The sequence below is a fragment of the Emys orbicularis genome, chromosome 13 (assembly GCF_028017835.1).
Source record: "Emys orbicularis isolate rEmyOrb1 chromosome 13, rEmyOrb1.hap1, whole genome shotgun sequence".
NCBI lineage: Eukaryota > Metazoa > Chordata > Testudines > Emydidae > Emys > Emys orbicularis.
The window spans coordinates 8,140,860-8,157,347 of record NC_088695.1 but is presented as its reverse complement, the minus strand read 5'-3'; the positions used below and the strand labels follow the sequence as shown (position 1 = coordinate 8,157,347).

At 54.5% G+C, this 16,488-nt stretch overlaps 1 protein-coding gene across 1 annotated transcript; it reads left to right on the top strand.

Moving 5' to 3' along the window:
* The first annotated feature begins 1,910 nt into the window (after positions 1 to 1,910).
* On the top strand, positions 1,911 to 14,188 carry LOC135887719 (zinc finger protein RFP-like). Its single transcript, XM_065415446.1, has 7 exons — positions 1,911 to 2,357; positions 6,293 to 6,388; positions 7,551 to 7,781; positions 8,095 to 8,117; positions 8,844 to 8,959; positions 11,067 to 11,126; positions 13,674 to 14,188. Exons 1-7 carry the CDS (start codon positions 1,941 to 1,943, stop codon positions 14,186 to 14,188), a joined length of 1,458 nt encoding a protein of 485 aa, XP_065271518.1. The 5' UTR covers positions 1,911 to 1,940.
* Positions 14,189 to 16,488: the final 2,300 nt, after the last annotated feature.

The following is a 16,488-nucleotide window of genomic DNA, read 5'->3' as shown; positions in this document are numbered from 1 at the left end:
AAATAGCTGCAACATTGTATCCAACTGCATGACAGCCCCTGTGACCAGCCACATCCCTGCAAGCGTTCCCTTCTCACCACAGCTGGATTTCCATGTCTGGTCCCAGGTGGCTGCCCCCCCAGACTCTCCCAGGCCCCCTCTGTCTGTCCCCAGATCCCCCCCTGCAGCCAGGCTGGACAAGGGGCCTGAGAGCCTTGGAGACAGGAGATCTCTGGTTAGCCCATCCCCTGTACAGCGCAGGAGCCCCAGCGCCAGCTCCCCTCACACCCACTGTCATCTGCAAAGAGCCAGGAGTCCCCGAGAGCTGGGGAGACTCTGTAGGGAAACAGAAGCAGGAGCCGCCAGGCTAAGAACCGGTGTGACAGCTGCTCTCTTGGCCAGCGCACCCAGCACTGAACCAGGGACCCCTAGAGCTAAAAGCACAGGCTGCCCCAGCTTATGCTAAATATTCAACCCTTTATAACTGTCACAGCTCCACACACACACACCAGTGGATTACACAAGCACCAGAGAGACATGGGTCTTAAGGAGCCTAAAGGTAGGGTGACCAGACGTCCTGATTTTATCGGGACTGTCCCGATATTTGTTTCTTTGTCCCGCGTCATCGGGACACTGGACAAAAAAGAAATTTTGCCCTCCGCTCTGGTGCTCGCGCCCCCCCCCCGCTCCGGCTCCGTCCCCTCCTTCCCCCATTGGCTCCCTCCCCAAATCCCCGCCCTGGCCCCGCCTCTTCCCCAACCACGCAGCATTCCTCCTCCCTCCCAGACTTGCAGCATGGCAGCGCAAGCCTGGGAGGGAGAGGGTGGCGGCGGTGCCTGGATCCTGGAGCTGGTGAGTCAGCTCCGGCACCTGGGCACTGGGCGGGCAAAGGGGGGCTGGCAAGGGAGGGAGACGGGGGACTCAGCTGTGAACCCCCCCGCCGCGCCAGAGGGCTTCTGCCCGGGCTGCTGCACCCGGGGCCGGGAGCGCAGCCTGGAGGCTGCTTCAGCCCTGCAGCCCGCAGGGCAGCGCGGTGGGTCCGGTCGGGGCAGCGCGGAGCGGGCAGGGGCCCGGTGGGCGGCGCGGCGGCGTGGGCCGAATCCCTGCTGCTGCTGGGGAGCCCCGCGCCTCTCCCTCCCGCTCGTGGCTGTGGCTCCTTCCCGGCGGGACGCGCCCCCCGGCCTGCCCCCCGCACATGCGGCGCTCGTCCAGCTGCTCCTTCCCGGCGGGAGGGAGACTAGGCGCAGGGGACGCACGCCGCATGTGGCCGGGGCAGCGGGAGGCGCGTCCCGCCGGGAAGGAGCCACAGCCGCGAGCGGGAGGGAGAGGCGCGGGGCTCCCTGGCAGCAGCGGGGATTCGGCCCCTGCCGCCCACCCGGCTCCTGCCCGCTCCGCGCTGCCCCTGCCCAGACCCACCGTGCCCTGCATATGCCCGTGGCGGGCCGGGGGGCGGGAGGCTCCGCTGGGAGGACAGCGCGCGGGGCCGGGGCCTGCTAATGCCCCAGGCCCCTTTAAAACTCTTTTTTTTTTTTGCTCCACCCCCCCCCTTTTTTTTGCTCCGCCCCCGTCCCGATATTTTATACTACTAATCTGGTCACCCTACCTAAAGGCCAGGTAGGGAACAGGCAATAGGAGTCAGCAGCTGTGATTCTCATCTTCCTTGCCAGGCTGCTCCATCAGATCCTTATGTCAGGCAGTGAAACCCCCAGTTACTCGTTATTCCTCGTTGACCCAAGTGACTAGTCCACAGTTTGGGGCCTTGCAGATGTTTCGGAGGAGTTGGTGTCAATTTGGACTCATCACACTTCATTCAAAGGCTCTTTACAGTCCACAGAGAAGAAATCACATGAGACCGCACCCAGAAAGGAAAAGCCTAATGGTACAAAGTTCAATCAGCCCATTTCTGAGGAGAAGGAAGTGAAACGAAACTCCTCTCTGGTCTCTTTCCTGCACTAGAGGCCATGGCTGCTGCGAATCCAGCAAAAACGCTCCAGGATGAACTGACCTGTTCCATCTGTCTGGACTATTTTAAAGATCCGGTATCTCTAGACTGTGATCACAATTTCTGCCGAGCCTGCATCACCCAGTTCTGGGAGGGATTCGCTTCGGATGTCTCCTGCCCTCAGTGCAGAGAGATCTTTCCCCAGAGGAACCTCAGGCTGAACAGGCAGCTCAGGAATGTTGTGGAAGCAGCCAGAGAACTCAGGTTGCCGTCAGGGAGGGAACCAGAAACAGAGAGACTGTGTGAGAAACACAAGGAGCCTCTAAAACTGTTCTGCAAAGAGGACGAAATCCCCATCTCCCTGGTGTGTGACAGATCCAAGCAGCACAGAGATCACACCGTCATTCCTGCAGAGGAAGCTGCCGAAGAATTCAAGGTAGGAAATGACCAACTGTTATTTTTCTAACCAGAGCCTTGGGGAACTCATCTTCCCCCAGCATTGGAGTTTCCTTTAGCCCCAGACAGCCACTCAGTGAGCTCCACTGGAGAGGAACAAGGGATTTCAGACCTAAGTAGGTTTCCCAGCAACTGGGAATCCTCCCAAGGCTCATGCAGGTGGAGAAGTGAGGCCCTCCATAAACGTCCTACGGCTGACACGTTGGAGTGAGGGGGAGTGATGAACCCGCACTCCACCCCTCCTGCTCCCCACCTGAGCACTGAAGGACCCCCCCCGTTCTCTGTCTGCCCTTCCCCACTTCCACCACCTCCCAAAGCTATAAACACCATGTCCGTGCTCCTCCTCCTCTCCTTGGGGCTGAGGGAGCAGGAGGATGCAGTTGGGGCTGTTCCCTTGGCACACATCCAGTGGTGAGCTGGAGCCGGTTCGCACCGGTTCGCGGGATCCGGTTGTTAAATTTAGAAGCCCTTTTAGAACCAGTTGTCCTGCGGGACAGCCGGTTCTAAAAGGGCTTTTACATTTAACAACCAGTAAAGCTCGGGCAGCTCCCCGGCCCCAGCTCACCTCTGCTCTGCCTACGCCTCCTTCCCTGAACACTCCGCCCAGCTTCTCCTCCCCCCCCCCCCTGCTTCCTGCGAATCAGCTGTTCGCGCGGGAAGCCTGGGAGGGCTGAGAAGCAAGCGTGGCCTGGCTCCAGGCACTGCCCGGCCCGGTCCGGCCCGGCTCCAGCTGCCCGGCCCGGCTCCAGCTGCCTGGCCCAGCTCCAGCCGCCCGGCCCGGCTGTAGCACCGCCAGCCACCTCCAGGCACTGCGGTAAGGGAGCAGGGAGGGGGTGTTCGATAGAGGGCGGGGGAGTTCAGGGGGGTGGATAGGGGTCAGGGCAGTCAGAGGGCAGGGAACAGGGCAATTGAATGGGGGCAAGGGTCCTGGGGGGGCAGTCAGGAAGGTGCAGGGGTTGGATGGGGTGGCGGGGGGCAGTCAGGGGACAGGGAAGGGGGGTGGATGGGGCAGGGGTCCCGGAGGGGGCATCAAGGAACACGGGGGGGTGAATGGGGCAGGAGTCCCAGCGGGTGGGCCATGACCCCCTTGTGGGGTGAGGAGGGAACCGGTTGTTAAGATTTTGGCAGCTCATCACTGCACACATCCCCTTCATCCTTTTCCTGCAGAACTCCTCATGCAGACAGGAAAGGACCCCCCCTCATGAGACTGGGGGGGGCACAGGACTGGAGCTCCCATCCTGCAAACCCTAGCAGAGTCCATCTGATATAATTAGAGACGGGATTGCAGGAAGCAGGGACTGGGTGGGAGGGGGCAGCAGAGCAATGGGGCACTGTAGCAGGGTCATTGCTTCCAGAGTGTCCCCTCGTGGCCCGGGGTAGTCCTACCTCATTTTCCCTCTGAGGTTCACAGACAGAATCCACTATGGCTTTTCTGTGGCCAGTAACATCCCTGCTCTGCCAGCAGTGATTCCCAGGTCTTCTAGTCTGGAGTTCGGCCTTATCACCCTGAAGAAGATCCATGGCCTCCTCCCTCTGGCCCTCCATAGGCCTCTTTTTTACCTACCCCAGGCCTGGTTGGATTACATGACACCCTCTTCTCCCCCAATCACTGCTCCTTCTTTTTCCCCACCTGGGGAGGAGAACTGGTTTATCACAGGTGGGGCTGAGATCCCTCTCTCTTTATAGGGTGAGCCCCCCTGTGATCGGCATTGTGCCTCTTCCACATCTCCTGAGGACACAGGGAGACAGTCCCCATCTTGCAATTTTCACTTTGGAAATTTTCGCCATCCATTTCAGTGTGGGAACCTTGTGACCATAAAGGTTTCCATGTTGACATTAATAACAATAAGAATTCATAACCAATAGAATGTACTGATTTCTACTGCAGTGGCATCTCTAAGCCCCAGTGAGAGATTAGGGGCCCGTTGTGCCAGGCACTGTACAGACAAGTCAGGCAAAGAGCTCACAGTCACAGTCTAATGAAGACGATATGTAGCAGGTGGATAAAGAAAGAACTGGGGCTGGGAGCGGGGGACAATTAAAGAGGGTGGTGTTTGCATACACTGGCAATCACGATAGGTCATCCATATTTCAAAGCTCTCCATTTTCCATGGTGAAGACTTAGGTGCCTGCACTTTTCTATGGAGAATGTTTTAGGTGGTGGAGTGGTAGCAGGCACAAGGGGGGAGTCCATGGCCCAGTCTCCCCTCCCTCCTGTGGACTTGGCAGGGACTTCAGATTCAGGGTTAGGGAGTTGAGATCCCTTTGGGTGCTATTTCCCAAAGGGTGGCTTGTGACCCACCAGTGAGTCATGGGAAGTTGTAGATGGGTTGTAGGCGTGGTGCGGAGGGACAGCCCTGCAGGGACAGGAGTGGTAGCTCCTGTCCCACAGGGCTGAGTCCAGCTCTCCACAGCGGGAACCTGTGGAAAAATTCCAGCATGAACCTACTTGTCCCATCTGTCTGGAGTATGTCAGAGAACCTGTCACTCTGGAGAGTGGGAATATTTTTTGCCAAACCTGCATCACCCAAAACTGGGAGTAATCAGATATAGCCATCTCCTGACTGAGCAATAATTAAGAAAGGCCATTAGGAGGGAAAGACGCCTTGATAAAGGTGGCAGGCCCTGCAGGGAGGTGATGTTTTCCACCGGGATTATGAACTCCAGTGCTGCTCCACGAGGGGTTAAACTCTGATGCTCCCGGCCTGCACTAGAGATCACTGTCCTAAACACCATGTGGACTCCAAGCACCTTCAGTCCTCACACAAAAGGGTTCTAGACAGCGCAGGTTCCATGCCAAATACCGTGGGGATCATAGGCGCCGACTCCATGGGTGCTCCGGGGCTGGAGCACCCACAGGGAAAAATTAGTGGGTGCTCTGCACCCACTGGCAGCCAAGCCCCCCGCCTCCTCCTCCTCCCCTGAGCACGCCGCGTCCCCGCTCCTCCACCTACCTCCCAGCGCCTACCACCTGGCCACCACCAAACAGCTGTAGCAACCTCCTGGAGGGAGGAGCGGGAATATAGCACACTCAGGGGAGGAGGCGCGGATTTGGGGAAGGAGTTGAATAGGGGCAGAGAGGGGCCGGAGCTGGGGCAGGGATTTTGAGGAAGGGGTTGGAATGGTAGTGGGAGGGGGCGGGGCAGGGGGGAGAGAGGGGTCCAGCACCCACCGGCACCATTAGAAGTCGGCACTTATGATGGGGATTAGACTGGGTTGTAGCAAAACTAATCCCTGGGTGGTGGTGACCGGGGTCAGGCTGAAGAAACAGCCGAAGTGGTTCCATTAATCCTTACACTGCTCTCCCACAGTGCAGCATTTTGAAATCTCTAGAACTCACTGCTTCTGGGAGCTGAGCTGGGATCTGGGGAACAGGTACCGAGGCAGCCCTGCCTCTGTAAGGGTCCAGGACAGAACTAGGGCAAACCCCAACTGTTCTTGACAAAAATGAACACATCTAATGTGGTTTGCCCTAGTGCCCAAACCAATTCTATCCACCCAGTCCAGTCCCCAGGGGTTCAGGGCTGAAATTCAGTGGAAATCAGGCTCTTTTAAGAATCCCAGACCATATTTCAAGCCCTGGAGGTTTCTGGGATTTGTATCACTTTGTTTGTTTAGCCTCCTCAAAAACAGAATATTTCTCAAAGTGAAAGAAAAATCCAAGGATGTGACGCCAGTGTCATGTTGGTATAAATCAATGGGGGAAAAAGGTCAAACAATTTCAAGGAGTCTGAAAATGAAACACTCCCAGCGTCCATTAATATGACTTCACTTCCATGGTATCTCTGATATCATAAACCTATTGGGTTCTCCACTCATCAGTAAAGTGTTTGTTTGTGTTGGAAAAGCTCCCACCCACATTCTCACTCCTAACAATAACAATAACACCACTCAAATAAGTTTGTGTTTCTTCAGGAAAAGGTTCAGGCCCATTTGAAGATGCTAAGGGAAGAGAGAGAAAAGCTCCTGGGATGTAAAGTGAGCAGAGAGAAGAGAAGCCAGGAATATCTGGTAGGTGCCCGTCATTATTAATCTGCATTTATAACCTGTATTTGTAACAAGCCGGATGGAGGTGCATTGTGAATCGGAGCAATAATGAGAGGCAGGGGCAATCTAGAGGCCTAATTATGTTTTATCTCAATCAGTTGGGGCGGGTAAAGCAGAAATCCGTTAAGTGGGGAATAATCACAAAGTAAATCAAAATTAGTTGTTTTAGCAGGAACTACTACTTAGGCCTACACCATAAACCAGTGGGTTTCAACCTTTTTGCATTTGATAATTTTGAATTGAGGGTGCAGAGACCTCTTTGGAAATCTATTGTCTGTACGGACCACAGGTTGAAACCCACTGCCGTAAACTACTGTAACTATTATTCTTATCTATTGTATATTAACTATTGTTAGCTTAATTACACTCTCTTCATAGGAAACAATTTACATTAATGAAATAACAGAATTTTGACTTAGAAAATCCAGTGCACTAAAACAAGTCCCCGCTGTTACACATTCATACCTCAGTTTCACATCTGAAGAAGTGAGGTTTTTACCCACGAAAGCTTATGCCCAAATAAATCTGTTAGTCTTTAAGGTGCCACCAGACTCCTTGTTTCAGTTTCACAGTTTTCATCGTCTGTTAGCTCAGAGTTTGGGGGATGTTCAGTTATATCTTGTGGAACCCTCTTGTGCAATCTTTGTTTACTATTTTGAGTTCCAGTTTAAATAGAGACATGTATCCCTGGCTGTGAAGTCTTGGTTTCATGACTGAACAATTATCCCTCTGCTCATTTCTGGCTTACAGTCCCGTTGTGCTCTGACAATCTCTCCATTTCTGTCATTCACCTTTTATGCCTGAGGGTGTTGTCCAGATGTGTTGTTTTACAGTCCTTACTATTTTATTATTTTCACCTCCCGCTGCTTTGGATCTCCATCTCCAAGGCCATCAATAACGCGCTATCCAGACCATGTCAGACATGGGAACATCCCTTTATGAGATTCTGGGGCCAAATGAAAAGGTGTGAGAAAATCCTCTCTCTAGAAACCACGGGATACTGTTCAGGGTCAGATGACTTAGAATTTGGAAAAAAATTCTCCCTCCTACACACTCACCACTCTATGAAAGGACCCCCGGCTCCATCCATGTCCCTGACCAGCCCTTTCCCTATTTTCCTTCACAGAGAAATACACAAACCGAGAGGCAGAAGCTTGTGTCTGAATTTCAGCAACTGCGGCAGTTCCTGGAGGAACAAGAGCGACTCCTGCTGGCTCAGCTGGAGAAGCTGGACAAGAAGATAGTGAAGATACAGAATGAAAGTGTCAGTAAAGTATCTGAGGAAATTTCCCGTCTCAGTGAGCTGATCAGCGAGCTGGAGGGGAAGTGTCAGAAGCCAGTGAGTGAATTGTTGCAGGTGAGACTGAGTTAGAGATACTCCAGATCCCAACACAGGGACAAGACTGCTCCTAAAACATGGGCACGGGAGTCCAGCAGTCAGAGATCACCGTGTAACTTGATGTGTATTGCAGAGATGTGAATCACTATTATTTTTGAAAAGTTACAGACACTTTGATGTAAAGGATGGAAAAGCCTCATTAGCTCAGCAAACGCATGGTCCTGGGGCCAGAACACAGCCTCTTTCCCCCATACTTGCTAAATCTCTTCTTTTGGAATTCTAAGTGTGTCAGGTGGGACAGAAATTCCCTCTCTCTATTTCTCTCCTCTAGGACGTCAGAAGCACCTTGAGCAGGTACGTGGCTCTCACACTCCCCCCCTCACCCTTCGCAATTCTGGGGAAGAGCTTGGAGATGATGTTACCACTGCCTCTCCCTAGGTCTCTACAGCCAAATGTGTGGGGAAGGTCATATTTTGGATACAAATCTCTCTGATCAACTTCATCTTGAGGTTCTCACCCTTTTATAGAAGACTCTGGAATTATCCATTCAGTGGGAAGGACTGACCTCAAATATATCCTAGCGATGTCACATCCCTGGGGAACTGGCTGCCTCAGGATTGTGGGGATGGAATATGGGCCTGTCACTGCTGGGGCCCTGGTTACCATTAAGCCCAGAGCAGCAGTGATCAAGAGTCTTCCCCACCTGAGGACTGTTTGGAGACCTGTGTGGAATGAGCTGGGGAGGGGGAAGTTGGTGTCTCAGTCTAGTTCCTAGTGGACAGATTTCTACAGCACTTCACCTGGGAGCCTCCTGTCCCTCAGAGCATGGAGGCCAAGGAGGGAATTGGCCATGGAGACTTAATTCCCCCTTTCTCCCCAGAGCTAGTCTCTCCAGGCCAGAGCTGAAGAGTAATAATGGACCTTTTCGGGGGGGGGGGGAGGCTTCACTGCCATGGCCTTGCTCTGAGGTTGGGAGAAGAGGAATTCTAATTCTAGACCCATGAGAACAGTGATTCACTAGCCAGAATTTATAATGAGTCAATAAATGAAATATAACCATGTGGAATTGTTTCTCTCTAGGTGTGAGAAGGGGAAGTTCCAGCAGCCAGAGGAGTTTTGTCCTAAGCTAGAATTAAGACTCAGTGATTTCTCCCAGAAAACTGTTGCTCTAATGGAGACTCTGAAGAAGTTCAAAGGTACTGAGAAGGGATCTAGGAGGGGAAATTGGGATGAGCCGCTGAGACTGTGGGAATAGAATGGGTCTGGCCAATTGGTTGATAATTAGATGATGGATCTATTTAATAGTTGGGTGAGAATGCCACATACTTGGGGTGCAAGACACTCCAGTTGATTAATCCAAACCTTTATTTGTACCACAAGCCTGCCTTGCCATTGCAATTACTATTAAAGTAAGAAATTACAGACATACCTTATAGAAGTACTGGCCAGTTGCCTACTCCTGGGCCATAGGTGGGTCACAGGGAATTTCCTGTGACGTTCAGATTCCTCTTTACAGATCCAAATGATATATTTATTAGATTTTTCAATCATCTTTGACTGTTACAAATATTAAGTATCTTATATAACTCATACAATAAACATGCATGAACTTTTTAATTGGCAGGGCTTTTGCTATACAAGCTATTTTCATGTTATTATTCTCTTTTCTGATTGGTTTATTGCCCCTGATTATGTATAGGGCACTGTGACCCTGTTCTCTGCATAGGGATTTTGGACTTTGCTAATTGCTCCTGGGCTGTACATTTTGGGTGTCCGTTGTCTTTAAGCACATTGTGTGGTGAAAACATCTTTGTCCCACACAGGAACTTATGGCCACATCACTTCATAACAAGGTCACTTAAGGCAACATTTCCCTTATGTCCAGCAAACTGCTCACCAGGGCAAAGCCAAGTCAGTCAGTGCAAACACACAGCCTCGGTCTGTCCAAACTTATGTTTAAGAAATGACCCTTGTACCAATTCTCAATACTTAGTATAATAACTAGTGAAAAGCAGACAAATGGAGCAGGGGCCCAGGCATCAGAACGTCTCACATGAATTCATGATTTACCAAAAGTCACAACATTCAGTCCCAAATTCCCCAAAATGGCCTAATTGGGGGCACCTGCGTTTCTCTCTCCCAACTAGAGAACTGCAGGGCAGGTGCTCCAGAGCTGTGCAGCCTCCACAGCTGCAGGTGGAGTCAGTGGGCGCTGCAGGTGCCCAACCCCCCTGAGAACCAGGCCCCAGGTGCCTAAAGGTCGGCACCCAAAATCTAGTCCCTAAATTAAAGGCCATTTCTTAAAGCTGGACCCAGCCCATCACTGTGCTCTGGTGCTGTGTGGCAGCTAGTCTGAGCCAAATGGGCTGTAGGGAAGGAGAAAGCCCCTCCCCCACGGTGAGGGATCCCTCCAGCCCAGGGGCATCTTATGCCTCCTCCACAGCAGCTGCAGGCACAAGGCGTGTTCCTGAGAGGGCTGGGAATGGGGTGGGGGTGGTGAGGGTGGGTGGAAGAGGGAGGGGGTGGATGACAGACAGAGGGACGTGGGACGTGTAAAGCTGGGCCTCTGATACTCTGCACGCTGGGTGACACATGGGGGCCATTGTCATAGGGATGTAACTGTGGCTGGCTTCAGAACTTCCTCAGCCTGTGCCAAAGTCTGCACCGGCCCCTGCAGCCACTGAATACCGGAGTCACAAATGGCCCCTCCCCTCTCTCCTTTTGTCGATACAGGGGTGAATCTGGCCCATGGAGCCAACCTTCCCCTTGCTTCAATTTCCACACTGAGAAAGTGATTTTATTATTATTCCTGCTTCTGCCTGTGGTGGACAAGGCCCCGTCATGCTGCTCTCTGTAGAGACGCTGAGTAAACAGACCCAACAGCTCACAATTAGAGCCAGGATTTCACAAACTCTGAACATCCCGTTAGTGTCAAAGGGACCAAAGTGGGTAAAGAGTCTTTGCAGGCTCTGGGTCTAGGTTACGACAAAAGGCAGTAAGTGAATGAGACCGACCAACTGGAGTCTGAAGGGTGGGAGGGGATGAGGAGGGGAAAAATAAATCTCACTTACAGAGCATCTGTCCTGGGATAGTTATGAGGCTGCAATGATTTTGGCTCCATTGCTGAGAGATGCCTGATTGAGAGGAGAAATAGGTTTCAGACCTTTTTATATTAAATACCTGAGTGCTTCTCGGTGTGTTTCTCTGTCATAATTAAAAGACAGTTCTAGGAGTTGAGAGTGGGGATGCTGTTATAAATATGAAAGCCTGAAATCTTGTCTCCTTTCTCCTTCCCCCCTCCAGACACTTTGCCGTCTGCACTAGAGACAAAAACAGGAGGATCCCTAGGAACATTCAGAGAGGGTGAGATTGCACCTGGAGATTGTCTTTAAATTATCAGAAAATATCTTCATGAGATTGTAGCTAAAGTTACCAACCAAACCGACATCGACCATGACACACATGGCCCTAAAAACACCACACTGAACAGTGAGGAGCTCCCATGCTGAACTCACACAAACACTCCTAACACCAACCTTAGTGCTTGGTTCATGCCCACGCTGCTGAACAGAAAAACTCTCCGTGAGCAGCCTGTGAACAAAGCTCTCTGCCCGGAGGGCTGACACATCACTCTGCTTTACCAGGGCGCAGAGGGTCTCCCCCATTGGGCTTCTCCAACATCCTGCCTTTCCTTTGGGCAGGGCTGGGCTCCCCCATTGGCAGGACCGGCTCTAGGCACCAGCAAAACAAGCTGGTGCTTGGGGCGGCACATTTTTAGGGGCGGCATGGCCGGCGCCAGAATGCCGCCCCTAAAAATGTGCACCGGCTGCCCTAGCTCACCTCCGCTGCTGCCGCTCGCGCACCATGGCGCGTGAAACAGCTGATTCACGCGCTGCTGCTCCCCCTCCCTCCCAGGCTCTCAAACCTGGGAGGGAGGGGGAGATCCCGAGCGGCCGCGGCGCGCGAAACAGCTGATTCGCGCGCCGCTGCTCCCCCTCCCTCCCAGGTTTGAGAGCCTGGGAGGGAGGGGGAGACTCTGAGTGGCCGCGGCGCGCGCGCCGCTTCTCCCCCTCCTTCCTAGGCTTGAGAGCCTGGGGAGAGGAGGCAGGGCTGGGGTTTTGGGGAAGGGGCGGAGCTGAGGCGGGGCCGGGGGTGGGGTAAGAAAAAAACGGGGCGGGGGGGGCGGCCAAAATTGTTTCTGCTTGGGGCGGCAAAAATCCTAGAGCCGGCCCTGCCCATTGGAGCTGCTCCCTGCTTCCTGGATTGGGGAGACGCTCTCCCTGTGAGGCTGTCAGCTCCTCCCTTCTCTCCTGGCTGGGGATGGGGCTACCCCACCCAATGCCACCTCCTACTCTCTGCTCTTAAGCAGCTCTTCCCCAATGCTGCACCTTCTTCTCTGGTCCCTGGCCTGGGAATGGAGGCTACCGCACCGAATGACATTTCCTTCTCTCTTTTCTTAACTGGCTCTTCCTACCCTGGCTGGGGAGTGGAGGCTGCATTTAGGGGAGGGAGCTTCCCTCTGGGGTTCAAAGCTGGTACCTGCCTCCTCTGCTCCCTCCTCACCAAAACCTTCCTTGCTGTGTCTCTGATGCTGGGAATGGAGCAGCCCCAGCAGAGGGAGCAGGGAGCTGAAGCCTGAGCAAGCAAATGAAAAACTAATGAAGTGGGTCCCATTACATGGACTGAAGAACTGCAGTGACGTCCCTGCTCAGTCTCAGGTGCCCAAGACAGAGGCAGCTCCCTGGGATCCAGGCAGGGCCGGATTAACCTGTTGTGGGCCTGGCGCCAAATATATTTGTGGGCTCCCATGGAGGCAATGGAGCCTGGCGTGAGGGGGTTGGTCCCCGGAGCGAGGGGCCAGCCAGAGGCAATGAGGCATGGCATGGCAGGGACGGCCCTGCTCTGCCCAATGCGAGGGCACTATTTACAAACCGGCAGTTACCAGACGCACAGTGGCCTGCCTGGCCCTGTGCTGCCAGCATGCCCCTTCCCCTTGGGGGCAGGCCTACGCCACACCACACAGCCCCCCCCACCCAATACCTCCCAAATCCCTATGGCCAGAGCCCCCCCCCCCCCCCGGACCCACTATGCCCAGCACCCTCCCACAAATGCACAGCACCCTGCACAACACCACCCCTGCTCACAGCCCCACCACAACTACCCAGCACCCTCCACAGAACCCCCACCCCCTAGTGCCCCAACACACACAGATCCTCCCCGCCCCTTCACAGCCCAGCGCCCACCCATACGCCCCACAGACCCACTCCCCCAAGCCCCGCCTCCTGGCCACACTCACAGGCCTTGCTTGGAGTCGACTGTCTGCTGGGCTGAGCAGACAGCGCAGCCAGGGCTGGTCCCAGGGCCGGGAATCGCTCTGGTCCCTCAGGAGTGGTGCGATCAGCCAGGCCAGGACCTGCCCAGGCCGGGGTCCCTCAAGACGCACTTGCCTGGAGGGGCCCAGCCAAGCCCCCCACACTGTTCCCCCCCACACACACACACCTGGCTGAGACTGGCCAGACTTCTGCATCAGTTCCAGGTGGCTCAGCTCCGGGGAGACAGGTGGGGCCCCACAGGTGGTAGGAAGCAGAGACTGCCCTGAGCCGGAGGTGCACTGGGGTGGGGCGAGGGGGCTGAGAGGAGCCCTCAGCCAGCTGGCGGGCAGGACGAGAGGAACAAGTGGTGGGCAGGGGGAGCCAGCAGGGTCTCGGGGTGCAGTGCAAGTGGAGCAGACCGGGGCCCCTTCTGAGCATGGGCCTGGCTCCATGGAGTCACTGGTGCCATTGTAAACCCGGCACTGGATCCAGGCCTGTCCCAGCCAGAACAGGGCTCCTGGGGAGTGTGAGAAATGGTCCCAGGCTCCCCCAGGGCTGAGCTCTGCCCCTAACACTCTGATTCTCTCTCTCTCTCCAGCGAATGTGACTCTGGATCCAGACACGGCTCATCCCCAACTCGTCCTGTCTGAGGATCGGAAAAGTGTGAGACGGCAAGAGACACAACAGCATTTGCCCAACAACCCTGAGAGATTTGACTCTTGGGCCTGTGTGCTGGGCTGTGAGGGGTTCACCTCGGGGAGACATTGCTGGGAGGTGGAGGTGGGGGATGGGGAAAGCTGGGCTGTGGGTGTGGCCAGAGAGTCTGTGAGGAGGAAGGGACGGATCAGCCATAGCCCTGAGGGCGGGATCTGGGCTGTGGAGCGATGGGAGGGTCAGGTCCGGGCTCTCACCTCCCCTGTCACTCCCCTGCCCTTGAGCCGGGCCCCCAGCAGGATCCGGGTTTCTCTGGACTGTGACCGGGGGCAGGTGACATTTATCGATGCTGGTGATGAGGCCCCGATCTTCACTTTCCCGCCGGGCTCCGTCCCTGGGGAGAGAATACGACCCTGGCTCTGGGTGTGGCTGGGATCCCGGCTCCGACTGTGTCCCTGAGCGGGGGTGTGTGTGGAGGGGGAAGGGGGAGGAATATCCCACTGGGGAACCGGAAATCAGTCTTTCTAACCTCACACACCCCAGTCTCTATGACTTTGGAGGACTCCTGTCTACCCAGCTCCTGGCTCCTCATCTCTATGACCTGTGGAAGACCCTCCCCTTCCCTGCAATGTGAAGGATGGGAGGGGGAGGGGGAAGAACCCCTGGAGCTGCAGGAAGGGCAGAGGGGCCCTGGGGGGCTGATGTGGGGGCTGGGCAGGGGGCTGAACTAACAGCCGGGCAGGGGACAGGCAGATGTGGGGGTGGCAGGGACACAGCATGAATCAATCAGGGTTTGGGGGGTTGGGGAGAAGCAGCAGCAGGGAGCGTTTTGTACAGATCTGTGTAATTAGATCTCACTGGGGTCTCCCAGCCAGAGCTTCTGCCACAGGGGCCCAAGTCACCTTCCCCTGTAACTACAGGACAGCTGGTAACCCTGTAATTGTCACACACGGGTGAGAGGGGGAGATGGGTGCAGATTGACAAAAAAAAATTATATAACCTTAAAAAAATTATCATTGTATCAGTCTCGTGATTTATTTTTTTAACTCCTGAGGTTGGCAGCACTGGGGGAGTCAGGGACAGGGTGGGTTTAACCAGAGGGAATTAGAAGAAGGAAGTATAAAAATGTAAATTAAAATAAAACAAGAATAAAGAGAGAGTCTATGAGAAATGGTGGAAAACAGAAATGAGAAGAGTGACAAGAAAATACCCCTGACAGGGGAACCAGCCGGGGGCAGCAAGAGGAGAAGGGATAAAATCAGGGGAAAGAAGGGAGCAGCCATGGGGGATGATCTGTGACAGGGAGGGGAGGCGAGTGGGAGAAACACAGGAAAATAAACAGGGATCAGAAGTGAGGGTTAGAAAAATGAGTAGAAAAGGACAGTATGAAAGGAAAGGGAACATGAGAGGGACAGAGATTTATTACATGTTACTGAAAGTGACACTGTAACCAGTGGTGAGCTGGAGCTGGTTCGCACTGGTTCGCATGAACCGGTTGTTAAATTTAGAAGCCGGTTTAGAACCGGTTGTTAAAGGGGTGGGCAATTGGGGGAGGGAGGTTTTTCTGTCATTACACTGACCCGCGGGCCACATCCGGCCCGCGGGACCGTCCTGTCCAGCCCACCTGAGCTCCCGGCTGGGGAGGCTACCCCGGCCCCTCCCCCGTCTTCCCCCCTCTCGCAGAGCCTCAGCGTGTCACGCCGCCGGTGCCAGCGCTCTGGATCGCTCTGGGCAGCTCTGCAGCTCCTGCCACTTTGAGCGGCATGGAAAGGGAGTGGGGCTGCCAGCTCCAGCGGGCCGCGTGGCATCCATACATGCTGCCCTGAGAAGCATGGTAAGGGGTCCAGACTGGGGCTGGGAGGAGGGGTTGGATAAGGGGCAGGTGTGGGGATGTATCATCCTTACGCCAACCTAATGGAAAGTTCCATGAGAAGGTAAGGGTCACGAGGGGACACTTGCCAGGCAATGGCTCATGGCCTTGTAAAACAAAGGCGCCCCCTGGTGGTCTAGGGATTATATAAAATGAGGTAAACAAGGTAATAAATCATGGCCTTATGTAAGGAATGGTTGAACCAATCGGTGTGGGGCTATACATGTGATAAACACATGATTCTCCTTCTTGTCCAATGGTAGATGTGTAATTATAGCCTAATTGTGTTATGTAATGTTGAGAAAAACTATAAAAGAAAGCTTGTAATAAACAGGATTCGATTCAGCTTGCAACCACATTGGTCATGTGCTTTATCCGCTCCGCATGGGACCCCACAGGCAGGGAGCGATTGGAGGGAGTAGAGGTTCTGGGGGGGGGGCAGTCAGGGGATGGGGAACGGAGGGGGTTGGGTAGGCGTGGGAGTTCCGGGGATCTGTTGGGGTAGTGGTGGATGGGGGGTCGGGGCAGTCAGGGGACAGGGAGCGGGGCGAGTTGGGTAGGGGGGGTCCTTGGGGGCAGTTAGGGTGGGTGGTCTTGGGAGGGGGTGGTCGGGGGACAAGGAGCAGGGGGGTTGATGGGTTGCGGGTTCTGAGGGGGGCAGTCGGTGGCAGGATGTGGGTGGGGTCGTATGGGGGGAACAGGCTGTTTTGGGAGGCACGGCCTTCCCTACCCGGCCCCCGATACAATTTTGCAACCCCGATGTGCAGGGTCGGCTTTAGGAAGTGCGGGACCTGATTCAAATAGTTTCGATGGGGCCCCGGCAGAGATGACTTAAAAAAACACACTTAAAAAAACACATGGGGCTTGTACTCACCGAGCGGCGCTCCGA

Coding starts and splice junctions, on each gene's coding strand:
- LOC135887719 (XM_065415446.1), top strand. CDS start 1,941: ATGGCTGCTGCGAATCCAGCAAAAACGCTCCAGGATGAACTGACCTGT. Junction 6,389..7,550: donor AGAGAAGCCAGGAATATCTG/GTAGGTGCCCGT, acceptor TTTCCTTCACAG/AGAAATACACAAACCGAGAG. Junction 7,782..8,094: donor CAGTGAGTGAATTGTTGCAG/GTGAGACTGAGT, acceptor TCTCTCCTCTAG/GACGTCAGAAGCACCTTGAG.